The 22,525-nt window shown below is 43.3% G+C and overlaps 1 protein-coding gene across 5 annotated transcripts in view; it reads left to right on the forward strand.

The window, feature by feature from the left end:
* Positions 1–22,525, forward strand: part of pde1cb (phosphodiesterase 1C, calmodulin-dependent b) — a 106,134-nt gene that overhangs the window by 64,022 nt on the left and 19,587 nt on the right. For all 5 annotated transcript variants that reach the window (XM_086043296.1, XM_086043297.1, XM_086043298.1 and 2 more), the window contains 5 exons: positions 15,222–15,335; positions 16,148–16,330; positions 18,004–18,070; positions 19,100–19,216; positions 20,868–21,008. In XM_086043296.1, the coding sequence (XP_085899422.1) occupies positions 15,222–15,335; positions 16,148–16,330; positions 18,004–18,070; positions 19,100–19,216; positions 20,868–21,008 (622 nt within the window). The remainder of the gene's footprint in view (positions 1–15,221; positions 15,336–16,147; positions 16,331–18,003; positions 18,071–19,099; positions 19,217–20,867; positions 21,009–22,525) is intronic.

Here is a 22,525-nt window from a genome sequence, read left to right on the forward strand (position 1 = left end):
TGTATTGCTGAAATGGTGCAATTTCGCCACGTGCCGCCATGCGGAACTCGCGGACTCATCGAGCGTAGACGTTTAGCTTTAACAGATACGAGATTGAGAAAAGAGTGACCCGATTTAGAAGTGTTTTCGCAGAATGGTGGCGGTAAACTAAACTCAACTAACTCAAAAACAAGGCTGTCATGCTGTTTGGAAGGTTACTGCCAAACTAAACATAAAAAAGATGATTATACATTGAATATTTAAAACACCCACATAACTTTGTCTTAAAGGTTGCTGTTTTAATACTAACACCAACTGGGAAACTCCGTTGACATCGGTTTCGCAGTGTTTATAACATAAAATATATGTGAACACAAATGTTGGGGCAACACTTGTAGAATGTTAATACAACAACACTTACTTACAGACATATATTCATTATCCTCTGCGTAGACGGGTTACTAAGGAGCCGGGACCGGCTCCATGTGCAGTATATCCATATGACTGTATTATAATACGCCCCTAGGTGGCCATTTAGTTGACATCATCAACATTGTTCTCCTGTCAATTTGACCCCCTGCTATTGTTATGTCAGGCCATGACGCAGTCCGACTGTGCTCCATTAAGCTCTCTGCTACATTTTATTTCCCTTGCAGAATAAATGACATTTTCCTCACAAATGTCAAATTGCTCACTGGGATTAATGAAAACATGGTTGGGGATTTGGAGACACATGCATCCAAACTCATGCAACAAAAGAGGCAAAAGTGCGAATACCACTTGTAATAAAACATCGAAGAAATATCCTTTGCCGTCATTTTGTGGCCGATGGCAGTTTCATTCTTTTCAGCCTCTCTGGATATTAAACCCAAACATAGTGAGGGTGCCATCACAATTTATGGTGCTTTCTTTCACATGGAAATGGCTGCAGTGCTGAGCATGACGGTAAATGCCCCATATGCCAGATGAACGTTTGGGCCTTTAAGAACGATGACTCGGCTGCTGCTAAATCAAACACAGAAACGGCCCATTGCTTTTCATCGACTCGTGCGGGTAAGAATTTCGCGCGAGTTAATTTTCTTACAGCTTTGAAGCTTCGCTCAGCAGATGTTTGTCGCACTGTATGAGGTGTTCATACCACATTTACTTTTTCTGTGCCCTCCCAATATTTTCAAAAACATCATTGTAGTGTCAAATCAGGGTATTCCTTTAAAATAAATTGGACATTTGAGAGTAGCCTTTCATTTTCTGTAAAGAAAGTACAAATGTTCTCAAATCTTTGTAAATATTTTGTTTTCATGGGAGAACACTGAAGAAATTACACTTTGCTACAGTGTAAAGTAGTCAGCGTACAGCTTGTACTTTGTACATTGGTGTAATTAAAAAAAAATCATAATTCTTTAAATAACTCAACACAAAGCAAACACTGTCAAAGTTCATGTAAATATACATTATGTGTATCCACTGCTTTGTTCCCACACTGCTTTAACGTTCTTGGGCATGGAGTTCACCAGAGCGTCATAGGTTGCCACTTGGGGGCGTACTCACTTTTGTTAATAATAATAATCATAATCAGAGGTGGGCATTTTAGTAAATTTTTCTAGTCCGTCATCCGTTAGCAGCCAGGGTACCTGTCCGTCATTTGTCAGTCCGTCATTTTCCGTGACAAACTGAATTGTAATCGTCAATCCCTCAGTCAGTCCGTCATTTAATTCCATCAGTTACACCGTCAGAAGACTGTTGGTCCGTCAATCGGTCCCCCCAAAAAATGTCAGAAAAACAGCCGTCCGCCAGTGGCGGAATTAACAGACCGTCAGTCACTGATGGACGCAGTTAGGGACGATTACATTGATGGATGAAAACCCACTTCCGTCATTCGTAAGTCCGTCTACTTTAAAAGGTGTCCCGTCATTCGTCAACTGTCAACAAAATGGCCGTCCTTCAGACTGACGGATTGCCCACCTCTGATGGTAATAATAATTGATTTCTAAGTGTCTTTCGAGACCCTCGAGGACTTTGTACATCAAAAAAACAATAGTGAAAGAAAAACTGAATCATACAGAGTAAATGAAACATAAAAATACAGGGCAGTGCCTATTAGAATGAGTAAGCGTTCTTGAATAGGTGGGTTTTGAATTTAGATTTGAAAGTGGTGAAAGGGACTGAGTTGCGGAGGTTTGGTGGCAAGCGGGTTGATAAATGGATAGTTTCATGAAAATAGACTTGAACCAGGCATTGATCTCTGTTAAGTAGGAGGTGAAGGAGGACGGGGGACATTTAATGCTTGGTTTACAGAAAAGGTAGAGCTGGGCGTCATCTGCGAAGCAGCAATGAAAGAGGGTATTTAAAATGGTGCCAAGGCAGAGGAGATAGATGATGAAAAGAAGGGGCCCCAGGACAGACCCCTCGGACACACCTCAAGTTAGGTAGATGAACTGAGTGGTGTCTTTGAGAGGTATGAATGGAAACATTCATGGCCGGTTTGGGCGATACAAGCCATTCGGACATCGGCTGTGTATTGCCTTATTTTGAGAGGAAATAAATGTACACTCACGTTTGAAAAAAAAATGGTTAAGATGATGTGTGGAAGCTGCTCTACATAACCCAATTTCCTGAAATTGCCACCAAGGCTCTGAGAAACCGTGAATTAAAAAATGGCCGGGCGCGTCAGCTAAATAAACACTAAATAATTAAATAAACACCTCACCTCAAATCGATGCCTTCCAGAGTTGGCAGGGCCCGCGAGCCTCTGTAATTACTAGGGATGAACAGTATAGATTAAAGGATTGATGAGAATGATGGCCATTTGTGTGGTATTTGATTGTCGATCAATCACGAAATGTCAAAGTGTTACACTGTTCATTTCCTAAAAAGAAGACTAACTGTTCCACTTTTCTAAAAAGAAAGGTGTTATAAATTCCTCATTACTGCTTTGTTTGCACATGCATTGTTTGCTGTTTAATTTGTGTGCTTTAGCATCAGGCATGTTTCGGGCAGCTAATGGGTCCTCTTTGTTTTCGTTGATTTAAGTCGGGCATATTGTTGGACAGAAAAAGGGGTCCTATCGAGCCCGTGGTCCGTTAGCCGTTAGCGATTAGCGGCGAACTCGTGCGGTTATACGGTGGTGTGTATGCTCCGTGATGAGCGAGCTGTTATGTTCTGTGAAGTGGATTGAAGTGCGATTAAAACCAATTGTTCTCTACCATCGTGTCCGGCCACGCTTTTGACTCGAGCGACTGTTTGGATGAGGTGCTCCTGCGAATCTCCCTAAATACACCGACAGTCCTAGCTCTCCGCAACATTGGTCCTTCGAGCCGGATTGCCTCACCCATATCAGCAAAATGGACGCGATGAGAACAACAGTGACTGATGACAAAGCAACAGTAAGGCCACGACAGCTACCATCTTATTTTCAGGATTATCGGGTCAGCCTTCCTCATTCTCTTATTCCTCATACTGCTTCTCAACATGACAATATAAATGCCAGTGCACAGCGGCTGCAGTCACTCAGCCTACAGACCAGGTCTGTTAGTCAAGAGGGCCAGCTATTCCCAGCACTCGGGCGCCCGTTTTGTCATTCGCCAACAACAGCAGCTAATAAGATGAATGAGTGGAATACAGCACCACAAGTTAGCACACCTCCTAACTTGCCGACGATGTATGGAAGGCCCCCATCTCCTGCTTTAAGTGAATGCGACCTGCAAAGTCACTGCTCCACAGATTACTCTCTCGGTGAGCCCGACTTCCCCGCTTCACAGCAACTAGGACAAGTTCACTCAAGTCATTACCGTGACCAAATTACCATGCTAACTCAGTCCCTTCCAGCAACATTAACATCCACAACGCAAGTTAGTGCAGCTCCCAAGCAGCCACTTCCCACGATAACAAGCATATTACAGCCACCAGTGTCTACGTTATACCAACCCACCTATCAAATAATGTATCCAACGGTGACAGCCGCAAGCATCCAGTATAGCAGCCCAGCTCCACAGATATCAATTCAATACCAGCCTAGGCAGGCAGTCCCCGCCTATCCAGCATATCAGCCGTCTTCAGCTGTGATAACGCCAACTTGTCGACCCCTGGCTCTATCTGCGCCATATTACCAGATTTCACACCTCCCTCCTGTACTGCCACAACCTCTGTACCAGTCTTCACCAGCTGTAACTGCGCAGCCGGCGTTGCAGCAGCAAAGTCACCAGTCAGGTCCACCTCTACAACCTGTCTACCACCCGATGCACATTATGGCCAATCCAGCTCCGCAAGTGCACAATGCCTCTCTGCCACAGCACACCATGCCGCAATCCTCAAGCAGTTTCTTCCTGCCAAAGCAGCCTGTTCCTGTACCTGAGTTGCCAATGTTGGTTCGTGACAGCGAGAGGGAGTTCACCGACCTCAAGATGGCGCTAGATCACCTCCTTGAGCCCCATACAGAGCTTTCAGAGCACTACAAGTACCGTGTACTCATGGAGCACTTGGTCCTGGATGAAGCTAAGCTAATAGCTCAGTCCTGCCGGCATTATGCCCAACCTTACACTGCTGCGATGGAGGCATTACAGCGCCAGTATGGACAACCTCATCAACTCGCACAGAGTGAGATCGCTGCAATTCTAAATTCCCCTGATGTTAAATCAGGAGATGTAACAGGCTTCCAAAACTTCTCCCTCAGCGTTAACTTGCTAGTAGGAATGCTGACATCATTGGAGGGACCGGATGGGACAGAAACAAAGTCGACTGGTCATGTTGACAGACTGCTTAGTAAGCTGCCAAAACACATGAGAGACAGTTTTGTAGAGCACCTCCAATCACAAGGCCGTCTCAACACAAACCAACTCAACCCTTACAACCTCAGGGACCTCTCTAACTGGCTGAAAGTCAAGGCAGAAGCGCAAAGGCTTTCGGCTAAAATGGCACAACGCCACCGTCCCGGAGAGCCCCATGCATCCAAAGGGGAAAGATACGCTCCTGCTTCCAAGCATCGAGTAAAATCTGTGTCTGTGTACCATGGCTCCGATACCACCAAACCTGATGACAGTCATCCTACAGAGGCGAACCGTTCTGCTACCAGTTCACCAAAGTCCAAGAAGTTATGCCTCTTCTGCAAGAGTACTGAACACTATTTGTCACAGTGCACCGACATCGTACAGCGCCCAACAGAGGAAGTCAAAAAGTGGCTCGAACGTAGTAAGCGCTGTTGTAAGTGTGGAAGGACTAATCATCTACCTGAGGCTTGTACCTTGAAGAAGCCATGCAGAGAGTGCCAAGAGATTCATCTAAGTGTTCTTCACGATGTGGCCAAGTCGGACTCACGTGTTTACCTCATCACTCCACGCGGCCAAGCAGCATTCGGCGACGGCAAGCAGGGAAGGAAGGTGTACCTTAAGGTGGTCCCCATCACAATAAGTAATGGACGCAGATCGGTGCGGACACATGCCATTCTGGATGATGGGGCTGAACGAACGATAATCTTACAAGATGCTGCTCAGAGGCTAGGCCTCAAGGGTCAAACAGAGACTCTCACTTTAAGGACAGTTCGCCAAGACGTCGTCCACCTTACTGGTGAGTCTGTCTCATTCCATGTAGCCCCACTATCACAATCAAAGGAGCGCTACCTCATCGAAGATGCTTATACAGCAGGCCAATTAGCTTTAGCGGATCAGTCCTATCCCAAAGCTCTTCTACAGAAACGGTACCGCCATCTTCGTGGTCTTCCCCTCCCAGACTTTAGCGGGGCGCAACCACTGCTACTGATTGGTGCGGACTATACACATTTGATCACCGCTAAAGGGCCGGTGAAATTTGGTCCAAAGGGCAGCCCGACAGCAATCCATACTGCCCTCGGGTGGGCACTACAAGGTCCGGACACTCTGGCGTCTACTAATGTTGCTTCGTGTTATCTCACCTCGCTCATGCCAGCATCAGATGACCTCTACCAACATGTTGAACGCCTTTGGCAGCTAGACGTTCTCCCATTCCGTAACGAGAAGCTAGCAGCACGATCCCGCAGGGACCAGGAAGCCCTAAACATCCTTGAAACCCGCACCGAACGGGTCAAGGTGGGTGACATGCTTCGCTACGCCACACCACTACTTCGTGTCAAAGGTGCCCCGTCACTCAATACCACCCTCGAAGCAGTATTGCCCCTCCTTCGGAGAACTGAGCGGCGCCTACAAAGAAACCCATCTCTAGCTACTCAATATGAGGCAGAGATTCAAAGACTCATAAGTGGAGCATATGTTGTCAAGCTCAGTGAAGATGAGATTCAGCGATCTGATGAGTCATGGTTCATACCTCATCATCTCGTCCACCACAATGGCAAGGCCCGTCTGGTGTGGGACTGCTCCTTCATCCACAATGGCCTCTCACTCAATGAACAGCTCCTGGCAGGTCCCACCCTCGGTCCATCTCTCATCGGTGTCCTCCTGAGATTTCGTCAGTATGCGGTGGCCATCAGCGGGGATATTCGAGCAATGTTCCACCAGGTCCGCCTCCTGCCTGATGATCAGCCACTTCTGAGATTCATTTGGAGGAATCTGCAACGTGACCGGCAACCTGATGTCTACCAGTGGAATGTCCTGCCATTTGGGACGACTAGCAGCCCCTGCTGCGCCACCTTTGCACTACAAAGACATGCTAAAGACCACATAGAAGGTAATGAAGACATTCTGCAGTCCATCGAGCAGTGCTTCTATGTGGACAACTGCCTGCAGAGTCTCTCAACAACTGAGGCAGCAAAGCTTCTCATTGACAAGTTACGGCAGGTCCTCGCTTCAGGCGGGTTCGAGATTCGGCAATGGGCGAGTAACATTTCAGCAGTTGTGGCTCATTTACCATCTTCGGCCCGCTCAGAGAGCACAGAGCGGTGGCTTGCAGAGAAGAGCCCTGACTCTCAAGAGCCAGCACTCGGTTTACGGTGGCATTGTCCAACTGACCAACTGGGGTTCCGAGCCAAACCTTCCGAGAGCCACCCACTCACGATGCGACACGTTTATAAAGTGCTAGCCCGCCAATACGACCCCCTTGGCATCATCATTCCCTACACAACAAGGGCAAAGGTTCTTGTTCAGAAATTGTGGTCGAAGAAGAGGAGCTGGGATGATCCAAACCTACCTTCTGAGATCATTGCAGCCTGGTCGAACTGGGAGAGTGAGCTTCCGGAACTGGCAAAGGTGTGCATTCCCCGAACATACGCTCCATTGGAAGTCGCCACTGATGCCACGGAGTATACACTCCACGTTTTCTGTGATGCCTCGGAGCAGGCGTATGGCTCAGTCGCCTATCTTGCCACAACAATTAACGACCAAATCCATGTCTCCTTCGTCATGGCCAGGTCTAGAGTAGCCCCGATGCGCCAACAGTCGATGCCACGTCTGGAACTCTGCGCAGCCCTAACAGGAGCTCAGTTGTCTTCGCTAATCCATCGAGAGCTCACTATCCACATCAAAGAGACCTATCTCTGGACCGATTCAACTACAGTCCTGACTTGGCTGACATCTGAGTCTTGCAGGTTCAAGGTATTTGTTGGGACCAGGGTCTCTGAAATCCAAGACCTGACTGCTTCCCACGCCTGGCGGTACGTGAACACTACGAACAATCCGGCCGACGACTTGACGAGGGGTAAGAGCCTGATGGAGCTGGTCAAGCCAAACCGTTGGATCCAAGGCCCTGCATTCCTTCGCTCTCCACCACACAATTGGCCTCAAGCCCCAGACTCAGTTAACACTGTCGACTCCCTGGAGCTCAAGCAGAGCGTTTTCTGTGGCCTTGTGCAGATCTGCCCTCCAGATATGGTTCCTGACATTGCACAGTTCAGCACCTGGGTTGACTTGTTGGAAGCCACACAACAGTTGTTTCACGGGGCGGCTGCAGATTCGTCAGACCCTTCTTCGACTACACGCCAGACAGAGGTCCACCTATTCAAGTCCAGCCAAGCCGAGAGCTTCCCTGATGACGTCAAGCGCCTCACATCGGGTAAGCCTGTCTCTCCCAGCAGCAGGTTGAGCTCACTAGCACCAGAGTTGGACCCTGAATCCGGTCTTATTCGAGTTGGAGGACGACTCAGGCATATCGAGTCCGGTCCTACTGACATTCACCCAGTCGTGCTTGATCCCAGCCATGCTGTTACAAGACTCCTCATCAAAGACACGGATGCTCGTTTGCTCCACCCAGGTGCAGGCAGAGTCTTCGCCGAACTCAGGCGGCAGTACTGGATTTTACGTGGGAGACAGGCTGTGAGAAAATATCAACGAACCTGCCCAGAGTGCACCAAATGGAGGGGAAAACCGTCAGTCCCAATGATGGCAGACCTTCCTCCAGCCCGCCTTAGGGTCTTGAAGCCCCCTTTCTACTCGACAGGAGTTGACTGTTTTGGCCCTTACCTGGTCAAAGTTGGTCGCCGAAGTGAAAAGCGATGGGGAGTGATCTTCAAGTGCCTGACAACACGTTGTGTTCACCTAGATCTGCTGGTGGGCCTTGACACAGACAGTTTCCTTCTGGCACTGAGAAGGTTCATAGCTCGAAGAGGAACTCCTGCTGAGATGCTCTCAGACCGAGGAACAAACTTCCGAGGGGCCGAGAGAGAAATCAAACAGGCGTTCGCATCTATGGTCCCAGAGCTTCAGGAGAGACTGTCTAAGAACCAGATTCAGTTCCGCTTTAATCCGCCAGCAGCACCCCATTTTGGTGGTGTCTGGGAACGTGAAGTACGATCAGTCAAGAGTGCCCTTGTGGTCGTTGTTGGATCACAGTCCCTTCAGGAAGATGTCCTTCTCACCCTTCTAATTGAAGTTGAGAGTATCCTTAATGCCAAGCCCTTAGGCTATGTTTCATCAGACGTTGCCGACCCGGACCCAGTGACGCCGAACATGCTGCTCATGGGGCGGCGGGACGCCTCCTTACCTCAAGTATCCTACGCTCCGGACACACTCACAAAGAGACGATGGCGCCACTGTCAGATGATGGTGGACCACTTTTGGACCCAATTCATACGTCACTACCTACCCTCGATGCAAGCCAGGCAGAAGTGGCAGTGCCCCACTGATGACATCGTTCAGGACGCAGTTGTGATGATCGTCGATCCCCAGTTTCCACGAGCGCAGTGGCCGATCGGGAGAGTCGTTAAGTTGGTGGAGAGTGCTGATGGACGTGTTCGGTCTGCTGAGGTTCGAATCGGAGAGAAGACCTACCTACGGCCAGTGGCACGGCTGGTTCAGTTACCAGCGATTCCAGATGTGGACAATGTTGTTCCAGGGACTCTCGCAGCACCTTCGGACATTTAGTATCCTTTACATAATAGCTGAGCTATTCTGGGGGCGGCTGTTATAAATTCCTCATTACTGCTTTGTTTGCACATGCATTGTTTGCTGTTTAATTTGTGTGCTTTAGCATCAGGCATGTTTCGGGCAGCTAATGGGTCCTCTTTGTTTTCGTTGATTTAAGTCGGGCATATTGTTGGACAGAAAAAGGGGTCCTATCGAGCCCGTGGTCCGTTAGCCGTTAGCGATTAGCGGCGAACTCGTGCGGTTATACGGTGGTGTGTATGCTCCGTGATGAGCGAGCTGTTATGTTCTGTGAAGTGGATTGAAGTGCGATTAAAACCAATTGTTCTCTACCATCGTGTCCGGCCACGCTTTTGACTCGAGCGACTGTTTGGATGAGGTGCTCCTGCGAATCTCCCTAAATACACCGACAGTCCTAGCTCTCCGCAACAAAAGGATTTACACTTCTATAAATTGCGGCAATGTTTAATCTTCTTCTTGATCTTATCTATTATTATTTTCTAGAATCGTTCATTTTTCGGATAATTCCCCCCAAGCAATTTTAAATCTTTTCATGTTTTCACAAAAGATACACAGACGTGAACGCTGAAACTAATTCATCCATTTCCGTTCATTCCAATGAGAAAGGATGATTTGAGACAGACGTGTTTTAAGTTAGGAGCGTGGTCACAGAACAAAGTAAATGTGTATCCTAAGGCATCACTGTACTTGGCAATTTTTTTAAATCATTTGAATTTGGTGAGGCTGTTAAAAACTTTCCTCTCTGGTGTGTGAAGTTTAAAAGACATAGTACACTATTTATATTCAATTTAGTGGGCCTTTAACACAATGTGGCGCTAATACGCATTCATTTGGCTTTGGTTTATAATATTTGAGTCTCTCTGTCTTCATCTGGTAACTCTTTTAGGTGCGTTTGATTGAGACGTTGACATGAGTGGGCCGCGTTCAGTCTCCCACGGATCTTTTTTAAGGATTCTTCTGTCGCCCGCTACTCTCGTCACATCTGTCACGCGCCGCCTCCCACGGGAAAGGCTTTGTTTAGAAACGCGTATCGGAAATTTTCAAGGAGTCGCCACTATTGTTCAATGAAGCGAACACACAAAAAAAAGTCATTTAATTAGAGCGGTTGAAGCATTTTAGTCCACACAGCAGCTGGTTCCCTCTCAAACTCAAGTGTGGGTGTCACTTTATCGTGTTTATTTACATAACACAAGACTGAATGAGTTCCGTGGTTGCATTAGGCCTACTTTTATTTTTTTGCTGATCACACAGCAACTTCAGATCAAATCACATTTCTGCTGGTTATCCCCATCTGTCTTGACACAAATTACGGTGCAGGTACAGGACCTCAGGTCAGACATCATGTTTTTACAGTCCTCGTGCCACTTTTCTTATCACAAAGCAGCTCTGTGTGTTCCCCGATTGCACACGCTAATCTCCACGGGTGATTACATTGACGCCAGGTCATTGATTACACACCATTGAGGCAAGAATGTCATCGGAAAATGCAAGCGGTGACCAATTGCTAGATCCCGACCTCCTTTTCTTTCCACTCTGGTGAAAATGCTCTCGTAAAGGCTGAAAATGGCCTAGCGTTATGATTACAGTCTGAGTTGGTATAAAAACAGCACATCAAATAGCTCCCTGGCAAGATTGTGTTTTCTTTGCGAGTGATGCTGAAATTTGTTGGTATCTCTCAACTTTATATAATGCAGATAAATTTGAAAGGTTGAACTAGGTGTGCGATACAGGCAGTAGGTATGAATTTGTAGACATTTGGACCCTAGCGCGCCAATCGCTGTATAGTATATTGATTAAGTCTTTGTATCTCCCTCCGTGTTGATGGCTCACTGTGCCAAATGCCCAAATAGTATGGCCAGCTCCAAGAGAAAGTGGAAAAAGACCTATATCTACTTTATTTTTGTGTTCTTTAAGAAATGAGCAATTGATGTGGACAACATTTGGATGGATTTGTATAGTATAAAACAGCAGTGCTGCTAAACATTATGGTATTTTGTTAGGGAATTAATCACTAATAAATGACTGAATGCTAAATCATAACACTGATTGTTCTGGATATTTCCACCGTCCAACTAAGCGATAGCCCTAGGCCAGTACGGTAATGAGTCAGGCCACAAAGACACTTCACATGCTGGCCAATAGAATTTGCATAAAAAAAGGTGCCTCCAAATTTAACAGTTGCCCATCGCCTCGCTATTTTCTGCCCTCTGTATTTTGGAATGCTTGGTACACACTATTTGTCGGCACCCCAGCTACCCACGAGCTACAGCTGGCTAGCTAACGTGGGTAATTGTGATGCCGAGCTACGGAAGCGAAGGTTCGCTTTGCATCTGATGTCAGCATAGCATAAGTCACTAATTATCACCTCCATCAGTGAAAAAGCTACACTTGTGTATGATTATCCCAAAGGGAGCACGGGTAGTAGTATCGGGAGGAAGAAAGACGGCGAAATCATGCTAGTAATTGCTAAGATGTTGTAATGTTGTCGCTTAACACTGAAATAAGTGCTTGTGTGATACAGTACACTTGTCACATTGGTCTGGCTGGAACCGCGTTACAGCAGTGAGTAACCAAACAACGTTTAATTCTTTTTGTTTAAATTTCAACTAGGAATGCTAATAAAGTTTATAAATAATCCTGAAGTGAGAACTTGCCCCCTTTTTGAAGAATTGTTCTGTTGTGAAATTTGCCACCACCGTTTAGCACTCCAAACACAAATTTGTGCTTGCAACTCAACACAATTGAGTGACATGTCGTTTCATGAAAAACTGAGTCAATAAAACACAGTGGTACCTCAGTCGAGGTACCACTGTGTTTTATTAGTGAAATAACAGTTTTACACTGAGGTGCTCAGAGGTCTTGTGAGGTTTGTGAAAAACATGGCACATGTGCTGGACGTGTGTTTGTGAGCATCTGGCATGTGACGCGTGATTAAAGCACATCTTCAGAGGGTCAAGTGCTTCCAGGCCGCCGTGCCTGACCTCAGCTGTATTGGACAAACACACACACACACACATGCGCATGCCGGTATACTCCCACACAGACACACGCACGCATGCACACACACACACACACACACACACACACACACACACACACACACACACACAGAGGAACTGCACAAGAGACCTCATACCCTTGTAGCTGTTGGATTAAACCAGTTGTACAATGGTCAAACAGTGTCATTATTAATACAGTGGTACACTCGAAGGTCCAGTGTCGACCTGGACGTGTGACGTTAGCCTATAACAACAACCACAATTGATGTAATGTGTATTTTAATGAGGAACAATAGCACTCCATAACAGCCATGTTACTGCCACGGTCGACATTCCATAGCAGGGATGGGCAACTCTCACCCACCCTAGGAGTGGCACTCGATTAATTTCTAAAACTAAAAATATTTACTGTTGCTGAACCATTTAAAGATCTAATACCAGTGTTAACTACAGGATGGCAGTCATCCCTCACCAACGCCTCCAACCCCGAGACTGGCATTGTGAAGAAGAGCGTGTCATGGCTGCCAAAACATGATCTCAAAAGTACATAAACAAGAGTGAATTCTTTTTTTTTTCCACAGCGTTGACAGTTTATTTCAAGTGCATGAGAATTTAGTACATTTCTGAATTTTTTTCTGTTTCTGACTTTTTATAACAGTGGTATGTATACCTTGCAACACGTAATGAGCCCATGCCTATGAAGAATAAAAGAGAAATAGAAAAGCAGGGTGTGGACGGTGCCTTGCTCAAGGGCACCTCAACACTTAGACTCCCTCTCTATTTTTTGTCCGCTGCGGGACTCAAACCTGTGACCCCACAGATGAGCTGCCGCCCGCTTTATCCACTCTCGTTTTGTCACTTGGCACCAAGCCCAGCAGTTACTTTAGGCCACTGTATATTTCTCCATCCAGGCCTATTAACCCGCCTGTCAGTAGGTGGAATGAGACAGTTTTGTTTCCTTTGGTGATTGCATCAATTACTCAGACATCCTGGCACGAATGCTGTGTGATACAGATCAAATTTTCTATTCCAATATTGGTCATTTTTTTTAGCCTGAATCACACTACTTTTTTTCCACCGTTGATTTAGTCAACACATTTCAAGGAGGAAACACGATAAAATTAATAAAATATTAATGAAAAAACATTTTTAAAAAGGCTATTGATCAAATCAAATCAATACATGGATGTTTTTCGCAATATTCAGGATTTTCCTTATAGTGAACAAATAACTGCAATTTTGACACACAATGGATATAAACTCCTACCTATCCCACCACATTTGAACGTTTTCTAATTGGTTATATAGTGACTGTGATTTTTCCTTATCGTCAATATGAGCAGGGAAGCTCTGTGGCACACAGCTGCTCTTAATAACCATCATTAGCTAACCAAAATCACATGTGCTCACGCTCCCTTCATCCATTCACTTCCTCATAACGCTTAAAATAGCCGTATAGCACAACACGGAAATAGGCAGCTGTCAACAGACATGAGATAGACACGACATATTTCCCTTATTAGTATAAGATAACTAAAAATTGAACTTAATTGGACTGTGATTTCAATGCAGCAAAGGTGTGGATGCAGCTGACTAAAAATGCAAGAGGCTTACACATTGCACATATTTGCAAGGTCATTTTGTTTGTGACAATATAGAGTATAAAGTACACATCTGATCTTCAGATTCAATGTTGATTACAGATTATTCCTACTATGATTGTAAATATTTATTTTTGTAATAGATTAAACTACCATTACTCCCGGACTACAAAACACACCTGATTAAAAGCTGCAACAACTCCATTTAGCCATAAAAACTAATTTATACATACATTGGCTACTTCGGATGTATCAGTAACCAAGAAATAGCTCTCAGTTTCAAAAACGTTGGTGAGTACAACATCACTCCTGTTCGTGTGATATTGTTTGCTTGGTTTTGTTCAAGCATTAAAAAATAATTGGTTTATAAACAGTAATTAGGAAGAAAATACATTTTAATGCAAGATACATTTTTATCCGATTAATCGAATGGAATGACCAATTCTAAAATTATTCGATAATGACTGCCCTACTGTCTTATTTACAGGAAAAAAGTGAATACCTGTAATGGCCTGACAAAAAGAAAAATGATTCCATGAATTTAGGTATTCTGCAGTACTCAATAAAAGAGCAGTGTATCCACTGACATGCACTTCAACTGTCATTGTTGACAGCTGTGGAAGGACAAGCACACTTTAAAGAGGTCAACGACAGCTGCTCTCATCAAGTATGACTGTCAAAGTCATCTACCTGGATCTGACACTTGCAGATGGAAGGCAGCTATATTTAATGTTGTTAATTACCCCTGTGTTTGACCCGTCAAAGTATCCCTGTAGGGACATCATTTCTAAAAAAGACGGACTGACTTTGACTCATCCCAGACCACTTACCGTATTTCGGAAATTACAGTGGTGCCTTGAGACACGAGTGACCTGACTTACAAATTTTGCAATATATATATGAGCCGTCAACAGGCAGATGTTTTTCTTTGATTTGCAAGCGCGAACGTGAAATATGTGCACTGTATCGAGGCAGGTGACTCAACTCACTTTACAGCAAGCGCCAGTATGTCAGATATAATTTGTAAGTAAGTAAAAAAGAGGCAATTTACGTATATTAAATCCAGAACTGTCTATTGTAATAGAGATGAACTTATTGCTTGTATTTCTTGAAAAATACATGAGATGAGGACCTTGAAAGAAGAATCACATATTCAATCACAACAGCAATATCTATTTAATTTGAACTTCTGGATCTCTGCCATATATTATTGTTCATTTCCATAATGAAAAACAAGCAAGTAAGACAAACCAGATGACTCTAATATTATCCAGTTAATGGATCATGTCAACGTGGCAGAGGAGTTAATGCATTTTATCTGGCTTGTTGAATGTCTGTTTTAGATTACGATGTCTGGTCAAACAGCTGGAGAGAGGCGAGGCTTCGCTTGCCGACCTCAAGAAGAACCTCGAGTATGCAGCATCCGTGCTGGAGTCAGTCTACATCGAGGAGACGAGGTGAGCTTTGAAATCCGTTGGTGTATCACTATGCTTTTTTTTTTATTAGAGGTGGAGATGAAATGGTATGAATCATTTCATGTTATGATTGTTGTGAGCAAAATGCTAACAATTATCAGTATTTTCACCATATTCTAAAAAAAACTTAATGGTACGTATTAAGTGGTAGTCATAACGTTGCTACCTGGATAGTTTAATAAGATCCAAGGCAAAGCAATTATGCTTAAATTGTTATAGCCCCCCCCCCCAAAAAAAAAAGCTAAAAAGGCACAAATGTTGAAAGCACAAATGTTGGACCAAAAACATTCAAGATATTATTGGACAAAAACACGTTACATGAAAAATAGACAAATATTAGAAAAATACAAATATTTTCAGAAAAAAATATCTACATATTAGTCGAAAAAGTATCAAACATTAGAAGAAATATAAAAATATTACAACAAAAATGTCCAGGATTATAGAATTATGTAAACCTCTCCCTCATGTGGATCCAAGCAGATTAGGGCCGGCAATAGCACGAGGACCCTGGCCGGGATGGCGGATGATCAAACCGTAACACCGTAGGACTGTGATGCGAGCGTTGTGGCTCACAAATTTTGTTTGGTTCAGAGGCTTTGAGGGTACACGTCAAGCAAAACACTGGCCAGAATGCTGTCACACAATTGGATTTGAACAGCACATCATGGCATTTTAAGAAGCAACGTTACGTAAGATGTGATGAAATTTGATGGGCATCGCTAGGATTTGGCTTTGATCCCCTTGGCAGACTACCGCTAGTTGACTTTTACCCTCCCCCTTTCTCCTTTCAGGCGTTTGGTGGACACAGAGGATGAGCTCAGCGACATCCAGTCCGAGTCGGTACCGTCGGAGGTGCGTGACTGGCTGGCCTCCACCTTCACGCGCCAGATGGGCCTGATGCTGCGACGGAATGAGGAGAAACCTCGCTTCCGAAGCATCGTCCATGCCGTCCAGGCGGGAATATTTGTTGAGAGGTAAAACTAAGTACAGTGTTCCTTGACAAAACCACAATTCGCTACTTGCAGATTCATATCGTAAACTGTCTTCTGAAAAACACTTATGTCCATTTAAAAAAAATATATTTTTTTTTTACGTGCATGGGGTTTCTGCGTCAGACATCACATTAATGTGAACATTTTTTTTAAAGAGTTTTTCACAGGACAGCGCCGATAAATTTGTTTTTGTTTTTTTAATGCACCTATCCTCAATTATTGGCATGAAAAAAAGTACTCAGCCAAACCATGTCGAATGTAAAGGTATTGCTTTCCCACCATTTTGTTACATCTTGTTAACAAGGAACTACAGTGATTCCTTGAGATACGGATGAGCCGTCTATAGAGTTCGAGATACAAGCCGTCGTTTGACCGATGTTTTCTTTTCCCCTTTTTTTCTTTTTTCGGACTTGAGAGCACAACTTTGCGCTATGAGCATCGTATGGTGGCACTGAACTCAATTCAACTCACTTCACACTAGGCAGCACTCTGTTAAATTCATCAAAAACAAGCTTCAAGCTTTTTCATGCCACTCCCATTTGAAGTTTCATGTCAAACTAGACATAAAACAAAGAGACCTGCATGTTGTTTTTAATTAAAAACAATCATACTTAGTTTAATGATAACAATGCAAAACACCATTGGCATGCTAACGGTTAGCATGAATAGTTTTAGAAGCAACAAACTATATATTTACATGGAGAAATATTTGAACACCAGTGGAGCAGCACATTTAGACGGATAATATAACAATTCTCTCTGGCATATATTCTTCATTTTACAAAAAATGACATTACAGGATCTTACTGAATCATTTACATTAGGAGTAGTAGAAGTTCTATTCTTCTTTGTTTGTGTCTGCATGACTGTAGTATTATACTGCTGCATGGTTGCCAAGGCAAGCATATCTAAAGGGACAGTACAATCAATTGGATTGCAGAATGAAATCATGTTTCACAAACTGTTTAATTCATTACATTCTATTTCATTATTACTCTTTTTATGGTGTTTTGTTGTTCTTGTTGTTTTTTTTCTCAAAAATCAAATAATCTGTAAGGCATTTATTTTCACGGGGTAATGTTGCAAGATGAGTTTGAAATTATATTGAATTGTTTTGGGATCATAGTATACTGTATTTACAACGTAAACATGTTCAGGTCTGTCTGTCCCTATTTCCCAATTTACTGTGTGTACTTATTTTCTGTATATAAGATTCATTCATTAATCCCATATCTCACTGAGCGGCATATGCTTGCGAGTGCTTGCGCACGTAGCGAGTGTTGTTTTTTTTGTCAGGGTTGGTTAAAGGTTGCAAAGACTTTCGCTAGACGTTCGCCAGCAACTTAATGGTCGCACACAGGTTTTGTTGTCGCTAAGAAATTTTGAACATGTTCAAAATATGATGGTGACAAGAAAAACTGTTAATGAAATTTAAAACTCTTGACGAACAAATATCGAACGTCTTTGCAAGCTTTAACCAACCCAGCCTAAAAACTCATAAAATACTAAATACTCATTGCTTTGAGAGACAGCAGAATTTGAGTCTTAGGCCATATGATTCACCTTGTGTTTTTCTGTAAAATGTGTCATTGTGTATTGTTGTTTGGGACCACTTGTGTTTACGCACAGGTGTGTGTTTTATCTCATCCAAACAGGATGTACCGACGCACCTCCAATTTGGTGGGACTCAGCTACCCCGCTTCCGTTATATCTGTGCTTAAGGTATTAACACATGCCCTCCAAAATCAAGCACAAGCAGATCAAGAATAACACATTTTGCACACAGTACTATTGCAAAGCTGGGATTAAGTAAAATTCATATTGGCTTTTGATCAGACCTGAAATTTTCGGCTCTTTTCCGGTGTCAATTGTATATAGTGTTTTATGTTAATTTATTGATATTTGTATTCATGTTTTATATTTTATTTATTTATATCTATATTTATTAATAATTGTATCGCAGCCTTTTATTTTTTATGTATTATTTTTTTTATTATATTGTTTGTAAAGTGCTTTGTTACAGCTCTAGCTGTTATGAAATATGCTATATGAATAAAATTGTATTGTATTGTATAAAACCTTGTTTAGACTAGCAGGGCATATAGAACATCATGAAAAGAAAATATTTGACTTGACTTCCACTTCAATTTTTTTTCTCCTTGCATAACTTTTTGTACTTTAAAGGGGAAGTCGACGCATACGCAAACAACCAATACGTGTTAATTAATCCACTCGTTTTTAGCCATCTCTGGCTTGTCTTCATTCGACTGAAAATGAGTGGTGAGACAATGGTCAGCGCGGCTGCCTCACACTTAAAGCGGAAGTCAACCCAAACATATTTTTTTCAAGAATATGTTCCCAGCAGGACCACTAGTTGAAACACGACATTCTGATTAATTTTGCGTTTGTGGAATATAAATTAATCAGCAAAATGCACTAGTTTTTAGCCATCTCTGGGGGCGGCCATTTTGTCTTCTGTCGACTGATCGACTGGTCAGCGTTTTCTTCCTGATTTGTTTTTTTCTCTCAGAAATTGCGATACATATTGATATTAAGCCCTAGGATAATACCAACTTGGACAAAGCGGTCACTCAAGCAAAATGGCTTTAAAAAAAAATCCTGAAAAGTACGTTGTCATTTTGAAGATGCCGTGTTTCCGCCTGACAGCAATGTTAAGTAGCAAGCTCCATTCATCTCAAATTTGAAATTCATGAAAAAGAGCACAATGCATTTTTTTCTTCTCCCACACAGAATGTTGACAAGTGGTCGTTTGACGTGTTTGCTTTGAACGAGGCCAGCGGTGATCACGCACTTAAATTCATTTTCTACGAGTTGCTCACCAGATATGACCTCATCAGCCGTTTCAAGGTAAAGATACAGCACTACCTTTTTTGTATAATAAGAATAATTCATTATTACACCAAAGGAAGAGTCAAAATATACCAACATTTTTAATGAAAACAGAGGTCAGCGGAAAACAATAAAATATTAGATAATGCTTAGAAAATAGTATTGGACAAATTTTATGACATGGAAAATATAAACTATTAGGAAAAATATCCATCCATCCATTATCCAATCCACTCATCCTCACAAGGGTCGCGGACGTGCTGCAGCCTATCCCAGCTGTCTTCGGGCAGTAGGCGGGGTACACCCTGAATTGGCCAGCCAATCGCAGGGCACACAGAGACAAACAAACATCCGCACTCACAATTACACCTGAGGGCAATTTAGACTGTCCAATGAACCTACCACGCGTGTTTTGGGAATGTGGGAGGAAACCGGAGTACCCGGAGAAAACCCACGCAGGCACGGGGAGAACGCGCAAACTCCACACAGGAAGGCCGGGGCCGGATTCGAACCCACGACCTCTGCACTGTGAGGTGGACGTGCTAACCAGTCGACGACCGTGCTGCCCAGGAAAAATATATTTTACAAAATATCAGATGAAAAATACAAACATTCTATATTAACTACAATTAACAAACATGTGGAAAAAATGCTAGGGCTTATTGCGGCCGGTGGCAATGCGTGAGTTGCCCACCTGATATGACATCATCGGCCATTTATAAGTAAGTAGATTACATTTTTTTTAAGTTAAAACAAGGAGATGTCACTCTCTCGATGTCATGAGCAACACTGACTATATTTTGCGGGGGCTTGAACACACTACTTTAGATCTGTGAAGTTAATTTTTTCACTTCAATTGACAGAATGTGAGTGTAACTGATGGAGGCAATGAAGCTTGCATGAATATGTAATCACAGTCCAAATGATGCACAATCCATTTTACGGCACCAGCCTCAGTTGCTGTGGGGCAACTGTCTATAACATGATCCGTGTACAAGTCATATAAATCAGGAAATCTGTTTTTCAGTGTCACCTAGCAACATAACATTCGTTCGGCCTGTCTGTCATGAGTAGATGTGAAAAAAACATTGTGGTTGGAAGCAGACATTTTAGCGCTATTTTGGCCATTTCCAGGCATCCTTCAACAGCAGACTGCAACCAGCGATTTTCTCAGATTGTCATCACATTTTCAAGTTTGAACTATTTAAACATGGGCAGTGTTAAATGGTGAGAAAGCCTTTTTGGGGCTCCCAACATACTCAAAAACCCACTCAAGTGTGAGTATCCTGGTGAAAATGTGGGGATTATTGGGGTCCTGAATGCGACCAGCCAATTCTCACTCAGTTAGCATCCCTTGGAAAGTTAGAAAGAAAAAAAAAAAGCCCCCAACACCACGTTCACCAATTGACAGAAATTCAGTGTTGGTACGTGTTTATTATGACAGGACACACGAAAAAGTCTACTGACCCCTGCCCGAAATTGAACAGGAAGAAGGTTTGAAAGCAGCCATTTGGGGCCAATTCCAGTGCTCATACTCCCACAAGGGAATTTGTAAAATGAGCCCCAGCAGAAGCAGGTATCCTACCAGGCTCAACGTTTGATGATCATTTTGAGAGCCCGTTCTTTGCTGTTCACAGTTCTAATGAACGTTTTTTCTTTGTTTTTCCAGATCCCAATTTCTGCAGTCGTGTCTTTTGTTGAGGCCTTGGAAGTGGGATACAGCAAGCATAAAAACCCCTACCACAACTTGATACATGCTGCTGATGTTACACAGACTGTTCATTACTTGTTACTCAAGACTGGCATGGTGGTGAGTATGTCTGATGCATATAGTAGCTGTTGCTTTAGTTTCAAGTGGCAAAACAACACAAAGTGAGTAGAGTAGTGAATCTATAAGACCACTGGCGGGGGCAAAGCCTTGTCGCAAGCAGCAAAAATCTGAGAATAATTGACCCTTCTCCAAAAAGGCATACAATGGCAAAGAAGGCACTTAAAACAGAAAGGATAAAAGTACACATTCTGGTATCATTTGGATTTATGTATTTATTTTGGTCTGGAACAACACCAAAATGAATCCGTAAAGCAGGGCTATTCAATTAAATTATTCAGGGGGCCACATTATCAAAAACAAAAGGGGCCGGGGGGTCAGACACATAAAAAAAAGAACAGTTACTTTTGGACAAATCGCATGAACTTCTCTGTTTGTTAATTTCATGAACTTTTTACTGTTTGTGAACTTTACTATGAGTTACTCATTGGGCTGTTTTTAACCAGTATATTTATTTGTTTTTTTCTCAATATTATGGTGTGTTTCTTTTCTTATTCAACGGTACATTACAACAATTTTTGCTGTTGCCTTGGGAATCTTTTGAGTGACTAGCGTGGTCACGGAAGGAATTAAACTCATAACTCAAGGCATCACTGGTCTTTAATTGCTTAAGCCTGATCACAAAAACATAAAGTACAGGTTTCCCAAAAAGAAAAATCGATGAATCGGCAAAGGTTCTCCCCCCAAAAAATCCATGAATCTGCAAATTTGTAAATGCTGGACCACGATTATGTGCGGGTCCATTTTAAAACATTTTATCATGGTCCTTTTAGTAGTTAGAACAACATCACTGGATTAACATTATTTACTTTTTCCTCCACACAAGAAAAAAAGCACTAGCCTCTTCTCATACCCGAATTCCATCCAGCCACCCCTCGCTTCCGCAGTGTTTTTCTTTAATCACCCTAATAAGATGGACGTGACAGCCGGCGACATGCTGCCTTTTCTGCGGGCCGTGCCTTGCACAGGAAACCACATTACTGTTGTGACCACGGGGCTCCTGGGAGAGCCGCACAAGAGTATTTGTCATTCCGCACGCCCTCCAGACTCCATTAATTCAACAATCAACAGGTCATTCATAAAGCAAGGCCATGAGCAAATATACCAGGGGGATGTTTTGGCCATTTTGCTCCCTCTCGTTCTTAATGCCTAAACCATCCCCCACTGTTGATTAGTCAACAATATCGAGCTGAATTCTCTCTGCGGACATGAGTGCACTCCACCAAAATGTCCACTCACAGACGTGTTGGCGCGTTTGTGTGCGCGTGTGTCCATGTGCAACACAAACATCCACATTAAATCTTAATAAAAGCTGACATGCTTGCTCACACATCAAGGTGCAGTCATAATATAGTGGTGAGGTAAGACAAAGTGTATTAGATGAAGTAGATGAAGTCTGTTTGTAAGAGATTTGTTGTGCTATTCGTAAAAGAACTAAATCATCTATTACATTAAGTACACATTCATATTCCACAAACACAATATTAATCACAATGCCA

This window comes from Filicampus tigris, chromosome 10 (assembly GCF_054856515.1).
Source record: "Filicampus tigris isolate MCC_2025a chromosome 10, RoL_Ftig_1.0, whole genome shotgun sequence".
In the NCBI taxonomy this organism is placed as follows: Eukaryota; Metazoa; Chordata; class Actinopteri; order Syngnathiformes; family Syngnathidae; genus Filicampus; species Filicampus tigris.